This window comes from Staurois parvus, unplaced genomic scaffold, assembly GCF_062004578.1.
Source record: "Staurois parvus isolate SC_StPar_1 unplaced genomic scaffold, SC_StPar_1.0 ptg000144l, whole genome shotgun sequence".
Classification (NCBI taxonomy): Eukaryota; Metazoa; Chordata; class Amphibia; order Anura; family Ranidae; genus Staurois; species Staurois parvus.
Window position 1 is genome coordinate 1,721,511 of NW_028317940.1, and position 21,854 is coordinate 1,743,364.

General features: G+C 47.0%; 2 protein-coding genes across 2 annotated transcripts in view; one reads left to right on the top strand and one right to left on the bottom strand.

The window, feature by feature from the left end:
• Positions 1 to 4,261, bottom strand: part of LOC149465062 (uncharacterized) — a 93,426-nt gene extending 89,165 nt beyond the window's left edge. Inside the window, 4 exon segments of the mRNA XM_089673793.1 lie at positions 2,177 to 2,312; positions 3,014 to 3,190; positions 3,277 to 3,411; positions 3,612 to 4,261. Of these exon segments, the coding sequence (XP_089529919.1) occupies positions 2,177 to 2,312; positions 3,014 to 3,190; positions 3,277 to 3,411; positions 3,612 to 3,707 (544 nt within the window). The 5' untranslated portion in view covers positions 3,708 to 4,261.
• Positions 4,262 to 6,541: 2,280 nt separating this feature from the next.
• LOC149465068 (uncharacterized) overlaps positions 6,542 to 21,854 on the top strand; it is a 44,932-nt gene continuing 29,619 nt past the window's right edge. Inside the window, 8 exon segments of the mRNA XM_089673794.1 lie at positions 6,542 to 6,703; positions 7,523 to 7,637; positions 8,163 to 8,297; positions 8,384 to 8,507; positions 8,619 to 8,716; positions 8,806 to 9,018; positions 9,174 to 9,309; positions 9,577 to 11,052. Coding sequence (XP_089529920.1) covers positions 7,542 to 7,637; positions 8,163 to 8,297; positions 8,384 to 8,507; positions 8,619 to 8,716; positions 8,806 to 9,018; positions 9,174 to 9,309; positions 9,577 to 11,052 — 2,278 coding nt within the window. The 5' untranslated portion in view covers positions 6,542 to 6,703; positions 7,523 to 7,541.

The window sequence follows — 21,854 nt, forward strand, 5'->3', positions numbered from 1 at the left end:
TAATCTCCTGGGATGTCCTCATCTTCCATTTTACAACCTGGAGATAAAGTGAGACGATCCTTTGAGGGTTTCTCCATGGCGGGTCCTGGGAAAATAGAAAATCATCATCAATAGATAGGAGAGGGTTAGTTTACTTCCATCAAGATTCCATTTGGATCAGGGAGATAGGAGAAAGACCACCCTAGTAGTAAAAGATAAGCAGAAAATCTGATTGGTTATGTGGTTTTCACCTAGATCGCTGCTGCATTGGACAAAGAACTAGAAATGTCACCAGATCCCACTTACTGATTAACATACACTATATTGCCCCAAGTATTGGGACGCCTGCCTTTCCACACACATGACCTTTAATGGCCTCCCACTCTTAGTCCGTAGTGTTCAATATTGAGTTGGCCCCGCCCTTCCAACGCACATGACCTTTAATGGCCTCCCAGTCTTAGTCTGTAGGGTTCAATATTGAGTTGGCCCCGCCCTTTGCAGCTATAACAGCTTCAACTCTTCTGGGAAGGATGTCCACAAGGTTTAGGAGGGTGTCTATGGGAAGGTTGGACCATTCTTCCAGAAGCACATTTGTCAGGTCAGGTACTGATGTCGGGGGAGGAGGCCTGGCACGGAGTCTCCGCTCTAATTCACCCCAAAGGTGTTCTATGGGGTTGAGGTCAGGACTCTGTGCAGGCCAGTCAAGTTCCTCCACCCCAAACTGACTCCTCCATGTCTTTATGGACTTTGCTTTGTGCACTGGTGCGCAGTCATGTTTGAACAGGAAGGGGCCATCCCCAAACTCTTCCCACAAAGTTGGGAGCATGAAATTGTCCAAAAATGTCACCTTAAGAGTTCCCTTCACTAGAACTAGGGGGCCAAGCCCAACCCCTGAAAAACACCCCACACCATGATCCCCCCTCCACCAAACTTTACACTTGGCCCAATGCAGTCAGGCAAGTACCGTTCTCCTGGCAACCGCCAAACCCAGACACGTCCATCGGATTGCCAGACAGAGAAGCGCGATTTGTCACTCCAGAGAACACGTCTCCTCTGCTCTAGAGTCCAGTGGCAGCGTGCTTTACACCACGACATCCGATGCTGTGCATTGCACTTGGTGATGGAAGGCTTGGATGCAGCTGTTCGGCCATGGAAACCCATTCCATGAAACTCTCTACGCACTGTTGTTGGGCTTATCTGAAGGCCACACCAAGTTTGGAGGTCTTTAGCGATTGACTCTGCAGACAGTTGGCGACTTCTGCACAGTGTGCGCTTCAGCATGCGCTGACCCCACTCTGTCATGTGACGTGGCCTACCACTTGGTGGCTGAGTTGCTGTTGTTCCCAGTTGCTTCCACTTTGTTATAATCCCACTAACAGTTGAGCGTGGAATATTTAGTAGCCAGGAAATGCCACGGATGGACTTATTGCCCAGGTGGCCACCTATCACGGGACCACGCTTGGAGTCACTGAGCTCCTGAGAGCGACCCATTCTTTCACCAATGTTTGTAGAAGCAGTCTGCATGCCTAGGGGCTTGATTGTATACACCTGTGTCCATGGAGGGGTTTGGAAAACCTGAATCACATGATTGGGAGGGGATTGGAAGACCTGAATCACATGATTGGGAGGGGATTGGAACACCTGAATCACATGATTGGGAGGGCAGGGCTAGTACTTTTGGCAATATAGTGTAACTATTACAGGGCTAGTTTTTATTTATCCATGTTCAGCCCAACACTCTTGGCTGGAGCGATAGCTTCAATTCATGACCCCAGGCTCCACTCCGTGTTGAACTGTATAAATGCACTCCTTGCTCCAGCGTTTCTACCTTCCTGAATTCCTGTGCCTCCAGAGACTCTGTCACCCTGTTCACTCCTATGAGCCTGTACTTTGTATATCTAGCTACTCATGTGTCTCAAGTGTCCCCATGCTCCAGAGTCCTCCTCTCCTCAGCTAACACCGTCAGCTGACTAAGCTTGTTCTCTGCCTGCCCTGATCTTCGGCTTGTCCTCATGTCTAAGACTGTCTATCAAACCTGTACTAGACTCTGGATCTCTTCTAGGTCAACTGCTATCTATTTGCACAGATGTACTGAGGATGTAGCAATGTCCAACACCCCTTGTGGGGCATGATGGTGAATACCAGGTGGTTCAGTGAGCAGTAAAAGAGCAGAGATAAGAGAATATATTCTGGTTACCTGTGTTGATCTCTGTAGGAGTGTCCTCCTCTATGAATGTCCTCCTCATTCCTGCCTCCTCTGTATATTGCTGATCATCCCTCACATACTCCTCTTCTTCCTCATCCTCAATTTTTATGACAATAAGATCTTCACCCTAAACCAACAGAATGGCAAAAAATAACATCTGTAACATAGAAGGATTTATGATGTGAGATCACATAGAACATCTCATCTTATAGAGTCCACACATCGTCTCCACATGTCAGAGTGTTCCATCACTTTATGTTCCCGACCCTCAACTCCACCGACCTGATGATGGTGAGGGATGGTGTGACCTTCCTGTGTGGAATTCCGGGAATACAGAGGACGGGGACATCTCTCTGGGGGGTTCCTGGTATTAGGTGGTTCCATCATGATGTCCTTGTGTCCTTCAGAAAGCTCCTTTATCACACCATGCTCCTCGTCATCCTCTTTATACTCTTCTTTAACAATACTACAACCCTCAGGGTTTCCACTCTAAATATATATAAAAAATTATTGTAACATACAAGCTTCTATATAAATCAAAACTATCAGATTGTTCCTCATCTACCTGATGATGGTGAGGGATGGTGTGACCTTCCTGTGTGGAATCCCGGGAATACAGAGGACGGGGACATCTCTCTGGTGGGTTCCCATGACTGGATCCATCTACCTGATGATGGTGAGGGATGATGTGACCTTCCTGCGTGGAATCCCGGGAATACAGAGGACGGGGACATCTCTCTGGTGGGTTCCCATGACTGGATCCATCTGTAGGAAACACACACACTGACTGAATCCATTGTTTCTATGTGTTTATCAGATGATGGGGGATCTAGGTGGATCCTCCGTACTGCTCTCTCCTTTCCAATAAAGTCTCCTCTTACCCGGTGATGTGAGGGGCGGCTGATTGTCCATCATGACGTCCTTGTAGAGGTCCTTGTGTCCTTCTAAATACTCCCACTCCTCCATGGAGAAATAGACAGTGACACCGTGACACCTTATAGGAACCTGACACACACAATGATACAGTCACCATCCAGATACATCCCTTGTCTGTTACTGGAGAATGTCCCAGAATTCCCAGCACCGCTCACCTCTCCTGTCAGCAGCTCCATCATCTTCTTGGTGACTTCTAGAATCTTCTCCATGTTGTGTCTCTCAGGGTTTAGGAAGTCACATGGAGGTACTGTGATGGTCATATGATCACCTGACTTCAGAAGAGGAAATCTCTGTATTGGGGAACAAATAGGAATATCATGTTAGACTCCCAGAATCCTCCTCACCTCTCCGATCAGGTCTGTGTTTTATTAATAGAGATGAGAGTGATGTCATGTGACCTCCCAGAATCCTCCTCACCTCTCCGGTCAGGTCTGTGTTTTATTATTACAGATAAGAGTGATGTCATGTGACCACCCAGAATCCTCCTCACCTCTCCGGTCAGCAGGTAGATGATCTCCAGTGTGAGGTTTAGTATTCTCTCAGTCATGTGACTCCGGTCCTCCTCCATCTTCACTGATGTCGTCATGTGATCTATGCAGGTTTCTCTGTAGATGGATAGTGGAGAATTATCTGGACCGTATTTGTTGTTATCCGCCTCTTCCCCCAATGTTGGCTGATCTCAGACCCCCTCTTATAGTTACGGATGGGTTTATCCACAGCCCATCCGCTGTGAGGCTCCTGACCAGTGACAAAGGCAGACTAGGACATTATGGGTGAGCACCAAAGTTAATTTTTCATAACCCCCAAAACAGGGCTACACACACTATATGCATGTGTGTGTATCATCATCTGCCGGAGATTAAAGATTTCACAGCAACAGTGGAGGAAGAGGACGAACATGACGGAGGGGGGGTAAATAGAAGATAAGATCCTATTACCTCCACTGCTGCCACTTCCAGCAATGTCTCCTCTACTTCCTCCCGACTCACCTCTCACCCAGAACTTTCTATTTATACCTGACATCACTTCCTGTCTGTACCTGACATCACTTCCTGTTTTCCAAAGACTTCCTGTCTGGGTAAAAGTATGATCACCTCTTGTGGAGATCACAGGAACTGCAGCCCCAAGAACCGTCTGGTAGTGTGACCCCGGCCTTGTGCTGGGTGTGTATGGACTGTATGTCCTCATAGATGGGTCACCTCCACTCCCAACAAGGGGGAAAAAAATATGCTACTGTGAAGGATCTAGGTGAAAAAGAGGATTGGAGAACGTGACGCTTTCATATTCGCAGGAAAAGAAAATAGATGGTAATAGTCTGCAGGAGATATACTGGAAATCATAAGCCACACACACATAGACATCTGATAGAAGACACAATCTCAGGTTTCAGTGGTGGTTGAAGCCCAGAAGGACTCTGGAGTAAATCCTGAACCTCCAGTCACATCTCCTCCCCCATCTTCAGGATATACACTTTATATACCAGGAATAGAAAAAGGAAATAGATGCTAATAGTCTGCAGGAGATCCACTGGAAGAGTGAAATCGATGCTAATACACTGCAGGAGATCTGCTGGAAAAAAAAGGAAATAGATGACTTGAGTAAAACCTGAACCTCCAGCAGACCTCCCTCTGGGGTCACCTTCAGTCACATCTCCACCCCATCCTCTGGATATACACTTTATATACCAGGAATAGAAAAAGGAAATAGATGCTAATAGTCTGCTGGAGATCCACTGGAAGAGGGAAATCGATGGTAATACACTGCAGAAGATCCACTGGAAGAGGGAAATTGATGCTAATACACTGCAGGAGATCTGCTGGAAGAGGGAAATCGATGCTAATACACTGCAGGAGATCTGCTGGAAGAAGGAAATCGATGCTAATAGTCTGCAGGCGATCCGCTGGAAGAGGGAAATCGATGTTAATACGCTGCAGGAGATCCGCTGGAAAAAAAAAAAGGAAATAGATGACTCTGGAGTTAATCCTGAACCTCCAGCTGACCTCCCTCTGGGGTCACCTCCGGTCTCATCTCTGCCCCCATCCTCAGGATATACACTTTATATACCAGGAATAGAAAAAGGAAATATATGCTAATAGTCTGCAGGAGATCTGCTAGAAGAGGGAAATCGATGCTGATAGTCTGCAGGAGATCCGCTGGAAAAGGGAAATCGATGCTAATACACTGCAGGAGATCCGCTGGAAGAGGGAAATCGATGCTAATAGTCTGCTGGAGATCCACTGAATAAAAAAGGAAATAGACGACTCTGGGGTAAATCCTGAACCTCCAGCAGACCTCCCTCTGGGGTCACCTCCTGTCACATCTCCACCCCCATCCTCAGGATATACACTTTATATACCAGGAATAGAAAAAGGAAATAGATTCTAATAGTCTGCAGGAGATCTGCTAGAAGAGGGAAATCGATGCTGATAGTCTGCAGGAGATCCGCTGGAAGAGGGAAATCGATGCTGATAGTCTGCAGGAGATCCGCTGGAAAAAAAGGAAATAGATGACTCTGGAGTAAAACCTGAACCTCCAGCAGACCTCCCTCTGGGGTCACTTTCAGTCACATCTCCGCCCCTATCCTCAGGATGTATACTTTATATACTAAGAAAGAAGTATATTCTACCCCAGTGCACACCCATGAAATGTTATCAGGCAGTAGCTTCACTTGATACCATCACAGACTCGCTCCCTATACCTACCTGCAAAGGATGGGAGGTACACCCAACATACCCCAGGCTACGTATACTAGTTTTCCAGCGGATCTTCCTGCAGCCTATTAGCACCAATTTCCTTTTAATTTCCCCCAGTGGATCTCCAGCAGTGTATTCATATCTATTTTTTGTTTCTTTAGCAGATCTCCCGCAGCCTATTAGTATCGAATTCCTTTTCATTTCTCCCCAGCAGTCTATTGACATCCATTTCCTATACAAGCAAGCAGTGACTATGTCATTGGCTGTATATATCAGACATTGTGATATCATAATACCAGGTGATGTGATCCTCCTTCTGGAGCTCCGGATTTATAGAGATGAGTCTGCTTTTATGTGAGGGGGAGTGATGAGTGATGGTGTGGCTGTGGGCAGCATGGTGGCTAGGTGGTTAGCACTTCCGTCTGGCAGTACTGGGGTTGTTGGTTCGAAGTACAACCACAGCACCACCTGCCTGGAGTTTGCATGTTCTCCCTGTGCCTGCGTGGGTTTCCTCCAGGGACCCCGGTTTCCTCTCACACTCCAAAGACATGCTGGGAGGTTAATTGTCCCTAGTATGTGTATGTATGAATGTGAGTTAGGGACCTTAAATTGTACGCTCCTCAGGGGCGGGGATTGATGTGAATGTACAATATATATGTAAAGCGCGGCGCTATATAAGTACCTGAAATAAATAATAAATAAATATTCACAATACCTCTTTTGGGGATGCAGTTCCTTTGAGCTCCACAAGATGGTGATCTCACCTCTACCCAGACAGGAAGTGATGTTGGATACAGACAGGAAGTGGTGTCAGGTTTAAATTGGAAGGGTGAGAGGTGAGTCTGGAGGAAGTAGAGAGAAGATTTTGCTGGAAGTGACAGCAGAGGAGGTAATAAGATCTGATTTTATATTTATACCCAGTAACCTCAATCATGTCCTCTTCCTCCATTGTCATGTCTGTCCACTTCCTCCATCGTCATGTCCGTCCTCTTCCTCCATGGTCATGTCCGTCCTGTTCCTCTGTCGGCACACCTGTCTTCTTCCTCCGTCGTCACGTCCGGCCTGTTCCTTCGTCGTCACGACCGTCTTCTTCCTCCGTCCTCTTTCTCCATCATCACGTCCGTCCTCTTCGTCGTCATGCCCGTCCTCTTTACCCCATCATCATGCCCATCCACTTCCTCCATAGTCTCATCCTCTTCCTCCATAGTCACGTCCGTCCTCTTCCTCCATAGTCACGTCCGTCCTCTTCCTCCATAGTCACTGTGATTCTTTTATCTCCAGCAGATGATGATACACACATATATAATGTGGGAACACAGATTAACCCCTTCAGGGCAGAACATTCCCCCACTTCCGGGGCCGGAACATTCTCCTCATTGTGGAGATGTCACCTTCCCCACCAATCACCTTCTCACCTTAGCAGTTCAATGAGGGATGAGATTCGAATTTGGCACCAAATTCCAGGAATCAAATTTTGGTGACAGTCACCTATAATGCCCAGCGCAGCCTTTGATCCTGGTCAGCTGTCAATAATGGGGGAGGAGGCAGATAACCCTACCCCTCACTATAGGAGGTCTGAGATCATCTTGTACATGGGGTTCCAATACCAATTCCCACTGGGGGCAGACCAAGTATAAACCCCTTATATCCCCATCCTAATATTGTACAGCCAACACAGTACAGGTAACTCTCCCCTATTCATCCACAGAGAAACCCACCTAGGTCACATGACCACATCAAAGAGGATGGAGGAGGACCGGAGTCACATGACTGAGAGGATACTAAACCTCACCCTGGAGATCATCTACCTGCTGACCGGAGAGGTGAGGAGGATTCTGGGAGATCACATGACATCACTCATCTCTATTAATAAAACACAGACCTGACTGGAGAGGTGAGGAGGATTCTGGGAAGTCATGACATCACTCCTCTCCAGTGGCGGACTGACAACTCATGGGGCCCCGGGCAATAGGGGATCATGTGGCCCCTGTGTCCTTGCCCAAACTCAAAAAAAGCCTATGAAAAAGTACCAGGGGCATCTCATGGGGCCCCCTACTGACCCCGGGCCCTCGGGCAGTGCCCGGGTTTCCAAATGGTCAGTCCGCCCCTGCTCCTATCTCTATTAATAAAACACAGACCTGACCGGAGAGGTGAGGAGGATTCTGGGAGGTCACATGACATCACTCTCATCTCTATTAATAAAACACAGACCTGACTGGAGAGGTGAGGAGGATTCTGGGAGGTCACATGACATCACTCATCTCTATTAATAAAACACAGACCTGACCGGAGAGGTGAGGAGGATTCTGGGAGTCTAACATGATATTCCTATTGGTTCCCCAATACAGAGATTTCCTCCTCTGAAGTCAGGTGATCATATGACCATCACAGTGCCTCCAAGTGACTCCCTAAACCCTGAGAGACACAACATGGAGAAGATTTTAGAAGTCACCAAGCAGATGATGGAGCTGCTGACAGGAGAGGTGAGCGGTGCTGGGAATTCTGGGACATTCTCCAGTAACAGACAAGGGATGTGTCTGGATGGTGACTGTATCAATGTGTGTGTCAGGTTCCTATAAGGTGTCATGGTGTCGCTGTCTATTTCTCCATGGAGGAGTGGGAGTATTTAGAAGGACACAAGGACCTCTACAAGGACGTCATGATGGACAATCAGCCGCCCCTCACATCACCGGGTAAGAGGAGACTTTATTGGAGAGAGCAGTATGGAGGATCCACCTAGATCCCCCATCATCTGATAAACACATAGAAACAATGGATTCAGTCAGTGTGTGTGTTTCCTACAGATGGATCCAGTCATGGGAACCCACCAGAGAGATGTCCAGGTCTTCTTTATTCCCGGGATTCCACACAGGAAGGTCACACCATCCCTCACCATCATCAGGTCGATGAGGAACAATCACTGATAGTATCATTAGGATTTGTACATTATCTGCATTGTTACCATTGATGTCATTTTTATTACATATTCAGAGTGGAAACCTGAGAGATTCTACAGTTGAGGTTAAAGAAGAGATAAAAGAGGAGGAGGATGGGGTGATGGAGGAGTCAGAGATTCCCAAAGATCTGTACCAGGACACCATAGTGGAGTCATCCAGCTACAGGAACCCACCAGAGAGATGTCCCCGTCCTCTGTATTCCCGGGATTCCACACAGGAAGGTCACGCCATCCCTCACCATCATCAGGTAGGTGGAGTTGAGGGTTGGGAACATAAAGTGATGGAACACTCTGACATGTGGAGACGATGTGTGGACTCTACAAGATGAGATGTTCTATGTGATCTCACATCATAAATCCTTCTATGTTACAGATGTTATTTTCTGCCATTCTGTTGGTTTAGGGTGAAGATCTGATGAACATGAAAGTTGAGGGTGAAGTAGAAGAGACGTATGTGAGGGATGATCAGCAATATACGGAGGAGGCTGGAATGAGGAGGACATTCATAGAGGAGGACGCTCCTACAGAGATCAGCACAGGTGACCAGAATATATTCTTCTCTTATCTCTGCTCTGTTACCGCCCCCCCCCCCCCAGCCCCCTGCTCCTCTGACAAGGTGGTGTAAATGTAGAAGTGATGTGGGAGGAGGAGCAAAGGCCCTTTGACTGAAGAGGGGAGGAGTCCCAGCTGGTTGGGACATCCACAGAGAACATCTGCTCCCTCCTATCTCCCTGATCCAGATGGAATCTTGATGGAAGTGAACTAACCCTCTCCTATCTATTGATGATGTTTTTCTATTTTTCCAGGACCCGCCATGGAGAAACCCTCAAAGGATCGTCTCACTTTATCTCCAGGTTGTAAAATGGAAGATGAGGACATCCCAGGAGATTGTGCCGGAGAAAACACAATGAGCTCCACTATGGATGGTGGACTTCCCAGGGTGGAGAGACCATGGAATCCTTCTGACTCTGAGCAACCTCGTACTGTGGGGGATGGGGCCGGGGTTCAGGGGGAATGTGGGGAAAATTTTAGCTCTGAATTAAGTCTTCCTAAATGTCAGAGCTCAAAAATGGGGGAGAAGCCACATTCCTGTTCCGAGTGCGGGAAATGTTTTCTTTATAAATCGCAACTCATTACACATTACAGATCTCACACGGGGGAGAAGCCGTATTCCTGTCATGAGTGCGGGAAATGTTTTCTTCACAAATCACAAGCCCTCGCCCATTACAGAACTCACACGGGGGAGAAGCCGTATTTATGTCCTGAGTGCGGCAAATGTTTTTCACTCAAGTCTTATCTTTCCAAACATCTGAGATCACACACAGGTGAGAAACCACATTCCTGTTCTGAGTGCGGGAAATCTTTTTCACATGAGTCCAGTCTTTACAAGCATCAGAGAATACACACGGGGGAAAAGCCATATGCTTGCCCTGAGTGTGGAAAACATTGTGCACAGAAATCAGAACTTGAAACACATCAGAGATCTCACACAGGGACAAAGCCATATTTCTGCCTTGAGTGCAGGAAATATTTTTCACATAAGTCCTACTTTTCCAAACATCAGAAATTGCACACTGGTGAGAAGTTTTCCTGCCCAGAGTGCGGGAAATGTTATGCGCAGGAATCAGAACTTGATATACATCAGAGATCTCACACGGGGGAGAAGCCGTATTCCTGTGCTGAGTGCGGGAAATGTTTTTCTATTAAGGCCAGGCTTTACATACATCAAAGATTTCACACAGGTGAGAAGCTATTTTCCTGCTCTGAGTGCGGGAAACGTTTTACACATGTGTTCCGTCTTTATGCACATCAGAGGAGTCACACGGGTGAGAAGCCGTATTCCTGTCCTGTGTGCGGGAAATGTTTTTCACAGAAGGATTACCTTAACATTCATCAGAGATTGCACATGGGGGAGAAGACATATTCCTGCCCTGAGTGTGGAAAATGTTTTTCACAGAAAATCTATCTCAGTAAACACCAGGTATGCCACACTAGGGAAAAACTGTTTTCCTGCCTTGAGTGCGGGAAATGTTTTTCAAGGAAATCTGCACTTGTCAGGCATCAGAAATCTCACACTGGGGAGAAACCGTATTCTTGCCATGAGTGCAGGAAATGTTATGCACAGAAATCAGACCTTGTTATACATCAGAGATCTCACACAGGGGAGAGGCCGTATTCCTGCCCTGAGTGCGGGAAATGTTATTCACAGAAGTCTTACCTTAACAAACATCAGAGAACCCACACAACCCTCGAGGTGTATTAGTGTCCTGAGTGCGGGAAATGTCTTAAAACCTGAGCTTTCTTCTACCCATAAAATATTGTGTAACTGCTGAAACAAACAATGATAGGGTCAGGAGTACATAACGCACAGGGGTCAGGAGTACATAGCACAGTGGTCAGGAGTACATAATACATAGGGGTCAGGAGTACATAATGCACATAGCACAGGGTCAGGAGTACATAACGCACGTAGCACAGGGGTCAGAAGTGTGGAACTTAGCGTGTCGGGTCAGGACACCTTTGGAGCAGGAGGGCATAACACAGAGCCACGGGTCAGGAGTACAGAATACACAGGGGGTGAGTACATAACAAATAGCCCAGGGATTAGGGGGGCATAACACACAGAGCCCAGGGGTCAAGAGTACATAACACACAGAGAACGGGTCAGGAGTACATAATACACAGAGCCCAGGGGTCAGGAGTAAATAACACTCAGGGGTCAGGAGTACATATCACACAGAACCCAGGGGTCAGGAGTACATAACACACAAAGCCCAGGGGTCAGGAGTACATAATACACGGGGTGAGTACATAACACAGAACCCAGGGGTCAGGAGTACATAACACACAGAGAACAGGGGTCAAGAGTACATAACACACAGAGCCCAGGGGTCAGGAGTACATAATACACAGGGGATGAGTACATAACAAATAGGAGCCCAGGGATTAGGGGGGAATAACACACAGAGCCCAGGGCTCAGGAGTACATAACACACAGAGAACAGGGGTCAGGAGTACATATTACACAGAGCCCAGGGGTCAGGAGTACATAATACACAGGGAGCAGGAGGGCATAACACACAAAGCCCAGGGGTTAGGAGTACATAATACACAGGGAGCAGGAGGGCATAACGCACAAAACCCAGGGGTCAGGAGTACATAACACAAAGCAGAGGGGTTTGAAGTGCAGAACATAGAGTGCAGGGGTCAGGAGAACATAATGCACAGAGTGCAAGTGTCAGGAGTGCTTAATGCACAGAGTGCTGGGGTCTGGTGTACATAACACATCGAGCACGGGGGGTCAGGAGTACATAACACATGGGGTCAGGAGTATATAACACACAGGAGGTCTGGTGTACGTAACACACCGAGCACGGGGTCAGGAGTACATAACGTGTAGGGGTCAGAAGTTTCTAGCACAGGCTTGTGGAAAAAGTGATGCCTTTCTATCCCTAAATACCCCTCAGTACAGCTATCTGCCCCCCAAACCCCACCAAAGCTGAGCTGTCTCATGCCCCATAATCTACCCAGTAGAGCCCCCCCCAAATCTTACCGGTCCAGATCTTGCTCTGCCCCTCCATATCTTCCCCGTACAGATCACCACTCCCTTTTCCTTCCAGTGCATATCCCCTTTGTACAGATCTCGTTGTCCTCCCCAAATTTCCCCCTATACAGAAGTGGCCACACCTCAGGTCTTCCCTGGGTATAGTCCTCTACCCCTCCCTAAAGAGGGGCGGTGCACATGGCCTGGTGCTAAAGACGCCTATGTATACACCTCCAGAAAACGTGGCCTGAGCTGTCCTCTGATCTTTATAATGTAAGGAAATCAGAGATCACGAATCATCTGGATTTTATCATTTTATGACGTTGGTATCATTTCTATAGAAGAGTTTTTTTCCATTTTATAAGAAGCATTTCCTTGCCCAATATCTACGGACATGGACTCGTCTTAGCTGCTTGGATATACAGTTGTGTTCAAAATAATTGCAGTCAGACACCACTAACCTGATCAATCACTGTTTTTGGTAGAGATGATATTTCTACATGGCAAATAATTTACTAGCAGGTGTAGCAGAGTAATAGAAATCGAACAGACCCAACAGTCATGACATGCATGCTGCTGATTCTGTGTAATTGAATCACTAATTGAAAGGGGCATGTTCAAAATAACAGCAGTGTGGAGTTCTATTAGTGAGGTCATTCATTCTTTGAAAAACAGGTGGCAATTATTGCCCTTATTTAAGGAAGGAAGGCAGCAAATGTTGTACATGCTGGTTACAATGCATTTCTCTCTGAAATTCTGAGGAAAATGGGTCGTTCCAGACATTGTTCAGAAGAACAGCGTACCTTGATTAAAATGTTGATAGGAGAGGGGAAAACATATAAAGAAGTGCAGAAAATGATAGGCTGCTCAGCTAAAATGATCGCAAATGCTTTAAAATGGCAACCAAAACCTGAAAGACGTGGAAGAAAGCGAAAAACTACCATTCGAATGGATAGAAGAATAGCCAAAATGGCAATGAATCAGCCAACACTCAGCTCCAGGAAGATGAAAGAAGGTGTAAAGTTCCCTGTGAGTACTGTTACAATTAGAAGATGCCTATGTGAAGCCAAGCTATCTGCAAGAAGCCCCCGCAAAGTCCCACTGTTGAAAAAAAGACGTGAAGAGTTTACAATTTGCCAAAGAGCACATTGACTGGCCTAAAGAGAAATGGCGCAACATTTTGTGGACTGATGAAAGTAAGATTGTTCTTTTTGGGTCTAGTGGCCGGAGACAGTTTGTCAGACGACCCCCAAACACTGAATTCAAGCCACAGTACACTGTGAAGACAGTGAAGCATGGTGGTGCAAGCATCATGATATGGGGATGTTTCTCATACTACGGTGTTGGGCCTATTTATCGCATACCAGGGATCATGGATCACTTTGAATACATCAGAATACTTGAAGAGGTCATGCTGCTGTATGCTGAAGAGGAAATGCCCTTGAAATGGGTGTTCCAACAAGACAATGACCCCAAAGACACCAGTAAACATGCAACATCTTGGTTCCAGACCAACAAGATTGACGTTATGGAGTGGCCAGCCCAATCCCCGGATCTTAATGCAATAGAAAATTTGTGGGGTGACATCAAAAATGCAGTTTCTGAGGCAAAACCAAGAAAAAGAGAAGTACTGTGGAATGTAGTCCAATCATCCTGGGCTGGAATACCTGTTCACAGGTGCCAGAAGTTGGTTGACTCCATGCAACACAGATGTACAGCAGTTCTCAGAAACAGTGCTTATACACCGAAATATTCATTAAGTGATTGAAAGGAAAGCAAAATCTTCAAACATTTTTCAGTTTATATAGTGAATGTTTGAGTTTGTAAAGAAGAATACAAACACTGCTATTTTTTGGAACAGTCTAATATTCACTTTTCTTCAATTTTTTCTAGAGGAACAACACAAATTTGATCTATTTTTCTTCATGTTTTAATTTGGAATAGAATGTGTAGTGTTCCCAATGCATTTGTGTGTATGGAAATAAAAGCTAGTAGAAGAATTTCAGCTTTATTCACTTTTTTCAACACACTGCTATTATTTTGAACACAACTGTTTGTGGACCTTTCCCTGACGTGCGAGATGTTACAACATAGGTCAGACTTGGGGGTGGAAAAAAGCCAAGAAGCCAACACACCAGCAAAGCCCAAGTATCAGCCCAATGAAAACGGCTTCAGCCCAGCTCCGACGTGTTTCGTCCCTCCCACAGGGCTTAGTCATGGAGCCACATCAGAGGCATGGCCTGGATGGGGCCGTACTGAAGCTGCTTTCATCAATCTGACACTTTGGCTCTGCTGGTGTTTGGCATCTTGGCTCTTTTTCCCATGGAATGTGTGTGTAGAGCCGGGACAGGCTCTCTTCATGATTGCACCCATCTCCGGAGTTTGGGATGGGAACCTGGAGAGGCACCCAAAGCTTTCTACGGTCACAGTATTTTCTGTCTGTTAATTTAGTGGTCTTATAAGTTCATGCACAGAGGAGACATCCTCAGAACGTTGGCCAAAAGTATGAAAATTGTGCCTGTGTCCAAATATATATGGACCTAACTGTATATGTTCCTAAAGTATTCCCAGCAAACACCGTATCACGGGATTTATGACGTGTGAACTAAATACAGGAAAGACTCACAAAATGCTACAAAACTTTTTATTGCAAATTGTCGCTCAGGCTACTCAACAGGTAAACGGAAAACGTGTATGGCAGTGAAGGATAGCAACTGGTTCCGTATGCAGTCAATGCAAAAGCAATCCTTACAGCAGAAACAAGATTGTCCACGTGTGTGATACCCCCGAAGGGACTGCTTACGTTTGTTCACTCCACCACTCTGCCTCTCAACCCCAAGAACTGTCTCAGTCCCAACTGACAATAGTGTAAGTACAAGGATCAATGAAAAGCACACACTTTATAATAAAACACAAAGATCAGCTTTACTGTAAGACCTCTATGGGAAGTAATAAACATGAACAACAGGTATATATTAGGTGGATCAAGAGAACAGCAAATACTGAGACTGGAAGCAATATAACTCACTTTTACACTCAGGCTGCTTTCAGGGGATTGCAACCATGAATATCCCCAAGAGCAGAGGAAACACATGGCGCCCTCAAAGTGGGTCTAAACCCGTTTACATAAATTCAGCTCTATGATGTCCAAGCAGGAGGAGAGCAGAAGAATGACTCTCTGTTGTGTCAGACTTCTCCCTTCTAACCCCCGACACCACAAGCCCAATAGGCAAACACTGTACCCAACTGATGCTTAATATCTACTTTCCAAGGTAAAGCTATTCCCCCACACAGCATGCAATATAGAGGCCTGAATACGCATGTGCGTGCCCGTATGGCACCAGTAACGTCAGTCTCTTGGTAACAGGATGAATGTTGGGGTCTTCAGCTAGCCACTTTCGTTGGTGCACTTACACTCCTATGGTAAAGTATAATTGTAATCTTGTGGCAGGATTTGTATAGCAAAGCAAACACCGTGTCTGTTTAGCAGGGCCATCTACACAACCCAGTGCCTGGTGAGTATGGGCAAAGTGTAATGTCTCTGTCTGTGTGCAGTGTTCCTGTCATCTGCCAGTGGGCAAAATCCCTCTCACCAGATCCTGTGACTAAGGCCCAAACGATCGTCCTGGAAATGACAGGTTCCATTGATCACCTTACGATGAGCACTTCTGTACTGTAGATCCACATCTCTCAGTTTGGATGTTCCCCCGACTGATGCAGATAACTCAGCATGCTGTGAACTGACCCCAAGCACTTCTCTGGTTAGGTCCAGACTGTTCCCTGCCACATGCAGACTGCCTCCCCTCAGGAGAAACAAGAGGGAATCCTTCACTCTGCTCTCACTAAGCACTCTGGCCTCTGCAGTTCCATTTCTATATAAGCCTATCAGGCCATTTCTGTTCAGGACTACATGCTCCACAATGCTTTGCAGCTGCACCTCCTGCCTGAGAAAATCCCTGTCATTGGCTCCTTTAAAGGCTCTTTTGATTGGCTCTCTCTCTATTACAGTCTGAGAGGAGAAGGGAGGGGCTGAAATCCCTCACTGTGCAAGTGTCAGGGTTCAGAGGAGATGGAAGTCAGCAGATTACAGCAGTCACAGATAGGATTAATTTCCTCTGCTACACACGCTAGGCAAGGTGCCAGATTTGCTGGACACCAGACCCCAGAAGAGTCCTTCTTGAGTTGCTTTGCAAAGCAACAGAAATCCGATGTGGTTGTGGTGGTCAACATACACCGATCAGCCATTATATTCTGACCACTTAGGAGATAAAGGCATACCACTGATTATCTCATTACAATGGCATTTGAAAGTGGGTGCTATATATTAGGCAGCAAGTGAACATGTTGTCCCTGAAGTCGATACATTGAAAGCAGGAAAACGGGCAGGTGTAAGGGTTTGAGGGACTTTGACAAGGGCCACATTGTAATGTCTAGATTACTGGGTCAGAACACCTCCAACACTGCAGCTCTTGTGGGATGTTCCCGGGCTGCAATGGTTAGGACCGACTAAAAGTGGTCCAAGGAAGGCGAACCAGACAACCAGTGACAGGGTCGTGGGTGGCCAAGACTCATTGATGGGGGTGGGGAGTGAAGGCTGGTCTGTGTAGTCCAATCCAATAGAAGAGCTACTGGAGCTCAAATTGCTGAAGAAGTGAATGCTAGTTCTGATAGGTGTCGGAACACACAGGGCATCAAAGTTTATTGTGTATGGTGCTGTGTAGCTGCATACCAGTGAGGGTGCCCCATGCTGACCCATGTCTACAGCCAAAAGTGCCTACAATGGACATGTGAGCTTCAGAAGTGGACCAAGGAGCAATGGAAGAAGGTGGCATTGTCTGATGAGTTCAAGAATGGTTTGAGGAACACAAGGAGTTTGAGATGTTGATTTGGTTTCCAAATTCTCCAGATCTCAATCCAATCTAGCATCTTTGGGATGTGTTGGAAAACCAAGTCCGATCCATGGAGCTCCCACCTCACAACTTACAGGACTTAAAAGATCTGCTACTAATGGCTTGGTGCCAGATACCGCAATATACCTTCAGAGGTCTAGTGGAGTCCATGTCTCAATGGGATATATTAGGCAGCAAGTGAACATGTTGTCACTGAAGTTGATGCGTTGAAAGCAGGAAAATGGGCAAGTGTAAGGGTCTAAGGACTTTAAAAAGAGCCATATTGTAATGTCTAAATGACTGGGTAAGAACTCCAAAACTGCAGCTCTTGTGGGATGTTCCCGGTCTGCAGTGGTCAGGACCGACCAAAAATGGTCCAAGGAAGGAGAACTAGACAACCAGTGACAGGGTCGTGGGTGGCCAAGACTCATTGATGGGTGTGGCCCCACCTCACAACTTAAAGGACTTAAAGGATCTGCTACTAATGGCTTAGTGCCAGATACCGCAACGTACCTTCAGAGGTCTAGTGGAGTCCATGTCTCAATGGATCAGGGCTGTTTTGACCACAAAAGGGGAACTACTCAACCTTAGGTGGGTGGTCATAGCATCATTTTTTGAATGTATATAAGTGCCACATTAAATATCATTCTGCCAGGGAACAGAACCCCTGCCGACAAAGTATTCTGCATAGTTCATTCGGTTTTGACGTGCATTGGCACTTGGCAACCGAGGGCGTGCAGGCGCTAAGTTAAGCAGTCCTTCGCTGTCGTTTCTCCATTCTCCCGGCTCAAATGTCCCATCCATTGTGTCTTCTCTGTCTATGGATGATGCGGGCATATAGCTGTCAGTTGTGCGTCGTAGGAAGTTATGTAAGATACAACAACATTCAACAATCAGGTCAATTTTCTCCATTCCAAGGTTTATGGCCGTGTGAAAAACTCGAAATCTGTATGACATTACCCCAAAAGCATTTTCCACGACGCTTCTAGCTCTGGACAGACGGTAATTAAAAATTTTTTGCTCCGCTGTTATATTTCTCTTTGGAAAAGGCTTCAATATGTGCTCATGAAGAGCAAATGCATCATCTGCCGCAAAGACAAAGTTGAGTCCTTCGACAGTCTCTTGGGTGGTCGGGAGGTGTAAATTGCCGTATTTTAGCCGTCTCTGAAATTCGTTTCGGTCAATGACTCCCCCATCGGAGTTACTCCCGTTCTTGCCAATGTCCAGGTAGAGAAACTCGTACTTGGCATTGACGACAGCCAAGAGTATGATGCTGAAGAACCCTTTGTAATTGTAATAGTACGATCCGGAATGTGCCGGCGGGATGATCCGAATGTGTCTCCCACCGAGTGCTCCTCCACAGTTCGGGAAATTCCACAGATCGTGAAATTCTTCGGCAGTTGCTTTCCACTCCTCTGAGCTGCTGGGGAACTGAAACAGAAAAAAAAATACACCGTTATTGTTGATGAACCAATTAACACATTTCATTTCACCTGTTCCCCCACGAATCTGCCAACCCAGACCCACGACACCAAATTTACCAATCGTGGGAACAAACGGGGACGAAATGCCGCATCAATATTTCTTATGGAGGCATCAAATGCCCTTAACTGTCATTGACGTATGCCATGTTTGCCGGGCTCTGCATGCCCATCAGTACACCCTGCACTGGAATAGTGGGCGTTAACAGATAGAGGGGAGGGAGACTAGGAAAAGTCCATGTTTCCTGGGCTCTGCACACCCATTAGCACACCCACCACCAGCATGGCGGGTGCTGATGGGTAGAGGGGACGGAGGCTAGCAAATGTCAATGTTTCTTCGGCTCTGCACATCCATTGGCACATCCAGCGCCAGCATGGCAGCTTCCAATGGGTAGAGTGGAGGAAGACTAGTAAACGTCCATGTTTTATGGGCTCTGCAGATATCACTTACCTGGTGATGGAGGCCAATGGAGATAGGGCTTCCTTTGTGGCTAAGTTCGGGACTTCCTGAGAGTGGGACAGCGGGAGTCAGTACCAAAGTTGCACAGGTTGCCTGTAGGAGTGCTGGTTGGTGGTCCACTCAGAAGCACAGCTGGTGCACGGAGATAGGTCTGCAGACAGGAGGTGCCTGTGCGTGGTATGCAAGCCCTTCCAGGATTTAGATGTTTACTGGGTAGTCGGTTCATGCCAAGGTCAGGTACCAGGTGGGAATCAGAGCAGACGTAGTCAGATGGGATAGCCGAGGTCATACACAGAAGAGTGAGAGAGAGAGTGAGTATCCGTAAGCCAGGCCGAGGTCAGATCAGGGGTAAAGCAGAGTAGACAGGTCCAGGAGCAAGCCGAGTCGGTAACAGGAAATCACAGGTCAGAATCACAGGAAACAGGAACAGGGCACGAGGAGCTAGAGATCATCCAGCAACTTGTGGAAGTGATAAGCCTCCTTTTAAAGGCCGTCTGGCACCAGACTGAGGCTCATGTGTACTTCTGTGGCCATGCAGAGTACTGGCAGAAATGCCAGATCTACCAGAACTTCTGCCGTGGACAGGACCTTGACAGCAGACCCATTAGCACACCCACCACCAGCATGGTGGGTGCTGATGGGTAGAGGGGAAGGAAGATAGCAAATGTCCATGTTTCTCAGACTCTGCACATCCATTGGCACAGCCAGCACCAGCATGGCAGCTTCCAATGGGTAGAGTGAAGGGAGACTAGGAAAAGTCCACGTTTCTTAGGCTCTGCACAAACATTGGCATACCTGGTGTTGACATGGGGAGTGCCATGGGGTAGAGAGGATGGAGACTAGACAACATACATGATTCCTGAGCTCTGCATATCCATTGGCATACCCATGGTGGATGCTGCCGTGAAGAGGGTAGAAAGGCTAGTGAACATTTATATTTCCCAGGTGCTGCACACACATTGGCACACCCAGGACTGGCAAACAGGTGCTGCTAGGTAGGGGGGAGAGAGACTAACAAATGTGTATGTTTTCCAGGCTCTGCATGCCCATTGGCACACCCAGCACCAACATGGTGGCTGCTGATAGGTATTGGGGAGGGAGACTAGTGAAAATCCATGTTTCTGGGACTCTGCTCTCTCAGGTCTGTCATGGCAGGTGCTGCCGGGCAGAAGGGAGGGAGACTAGTCAACCTCCATATTTGCAGGGCTCTGGGCACCCTTTGGCACACCCAGGACTGGCACGGCGAGAGAAAGACTAGCGAATGTCCATGTTTTCCAGGCTCTGCATGTCCATTGACACACCTAGCACCAGCATGGATCCTGGGTATAGAGGAAGGAGTCTACTGAACATCCATGTTTCCTGGGCTCTGCATGGCTATCGGCACATCCAGAACCGGCATGATAGGTGCTGTCGGGTAGAGTGGAGGGAGATCATCGAACAGCCACTCACTGATCTCCTTTTCCTGTTATCGACCCTGAAGTGATGTGTAAAACATACCTCCGTGTCCGTGTTGGTTTCTCCAGCCACTAGGGCCGAAGAAGAAATGAATGCAGTGCGATCCACACAGCTTTAGTATCATTGGATGACAGGTGATACATCAGGTGAATTTTAGACCCCTTATGTCTCATTAAAGAGAACCTGTCACCAAAAAAAAAAAAAAAAAAATCACATAGATTTTTTTGTCCTGCATGTAATTAAAAAATTATGAAAAAAAAAAGTGTCAAATATTAAAAGGTCTACCCAAGCTCTGAAAATCCCCCAACAAAACATTTTTGAGCCCCACCCCCACATACATCCCCCAAAGCCACCGAAGTGAGGCATAATACATTGGTGGCAGCAACAGGGTTAAGGGCATAAGAAATGTCCAACAAAAAATGTTTGAGACCCCATACATGCAAATATGAACTTCACACGTCAGGTGGGGCCTATGCCAACATACGTCGATTGTACTACACGTTACATTTCACCGCGCTCACCAGAGCGACAGCAATAATTCCTGTCCCAATATTCATGGTTGACTCTAAACTGATCACCCAGAGGGGCTTTTAAAGTGCCACCTATGGGAAATATAGCATCCTGAAGATTGCCACTGTTTCACTGATTTATGGAATGGATTCAATTCATTTTTTTCCTCCACATTCTACAAACAATACCCCATAATGACAACAGAAAAGACGTTCGATTTGAAATCTTTGCGATTTATTAAAAATAAAAAACGGGAAAAAAACCCCATCTACATAAGTATTCTCAGCCTTTGACATGACACTCAGCATTGAGCTCTGGTGCATCCTGTTCCTACCGATCATCCTTGAGATGTTTCCACAACTTGATTGGAGTCCACCTGTGGGACGTTCAGCAGATTGGACTCCACCTGTGGGACGTTCGGCGGATTGGACTCCACCTGTGGGACGTTCGGCGGATTGGACTCCACCTGTGGGACGTTCGCGCTGATTGGACTCCACCTGTGGGACGTTCGCGCTGATTGGACTCCACCTGTGGGACGTTCGCGCTGATTGGACTCCACCTGTGGGACGTTCGCGCTGATTGGACTCCACCTGTGGGACGTTCGCGCTGATTGGACTCCACCTGTGGGACGTTCGCGCTGATTGGACTCCACCTGTGGGACGTTCGGCTGATTGGACTCCACCTGTGGGACGTTCGGCTGATTGGACTCCACCTGTGGGACGTTCGGCTGATTGGACTCCACCTG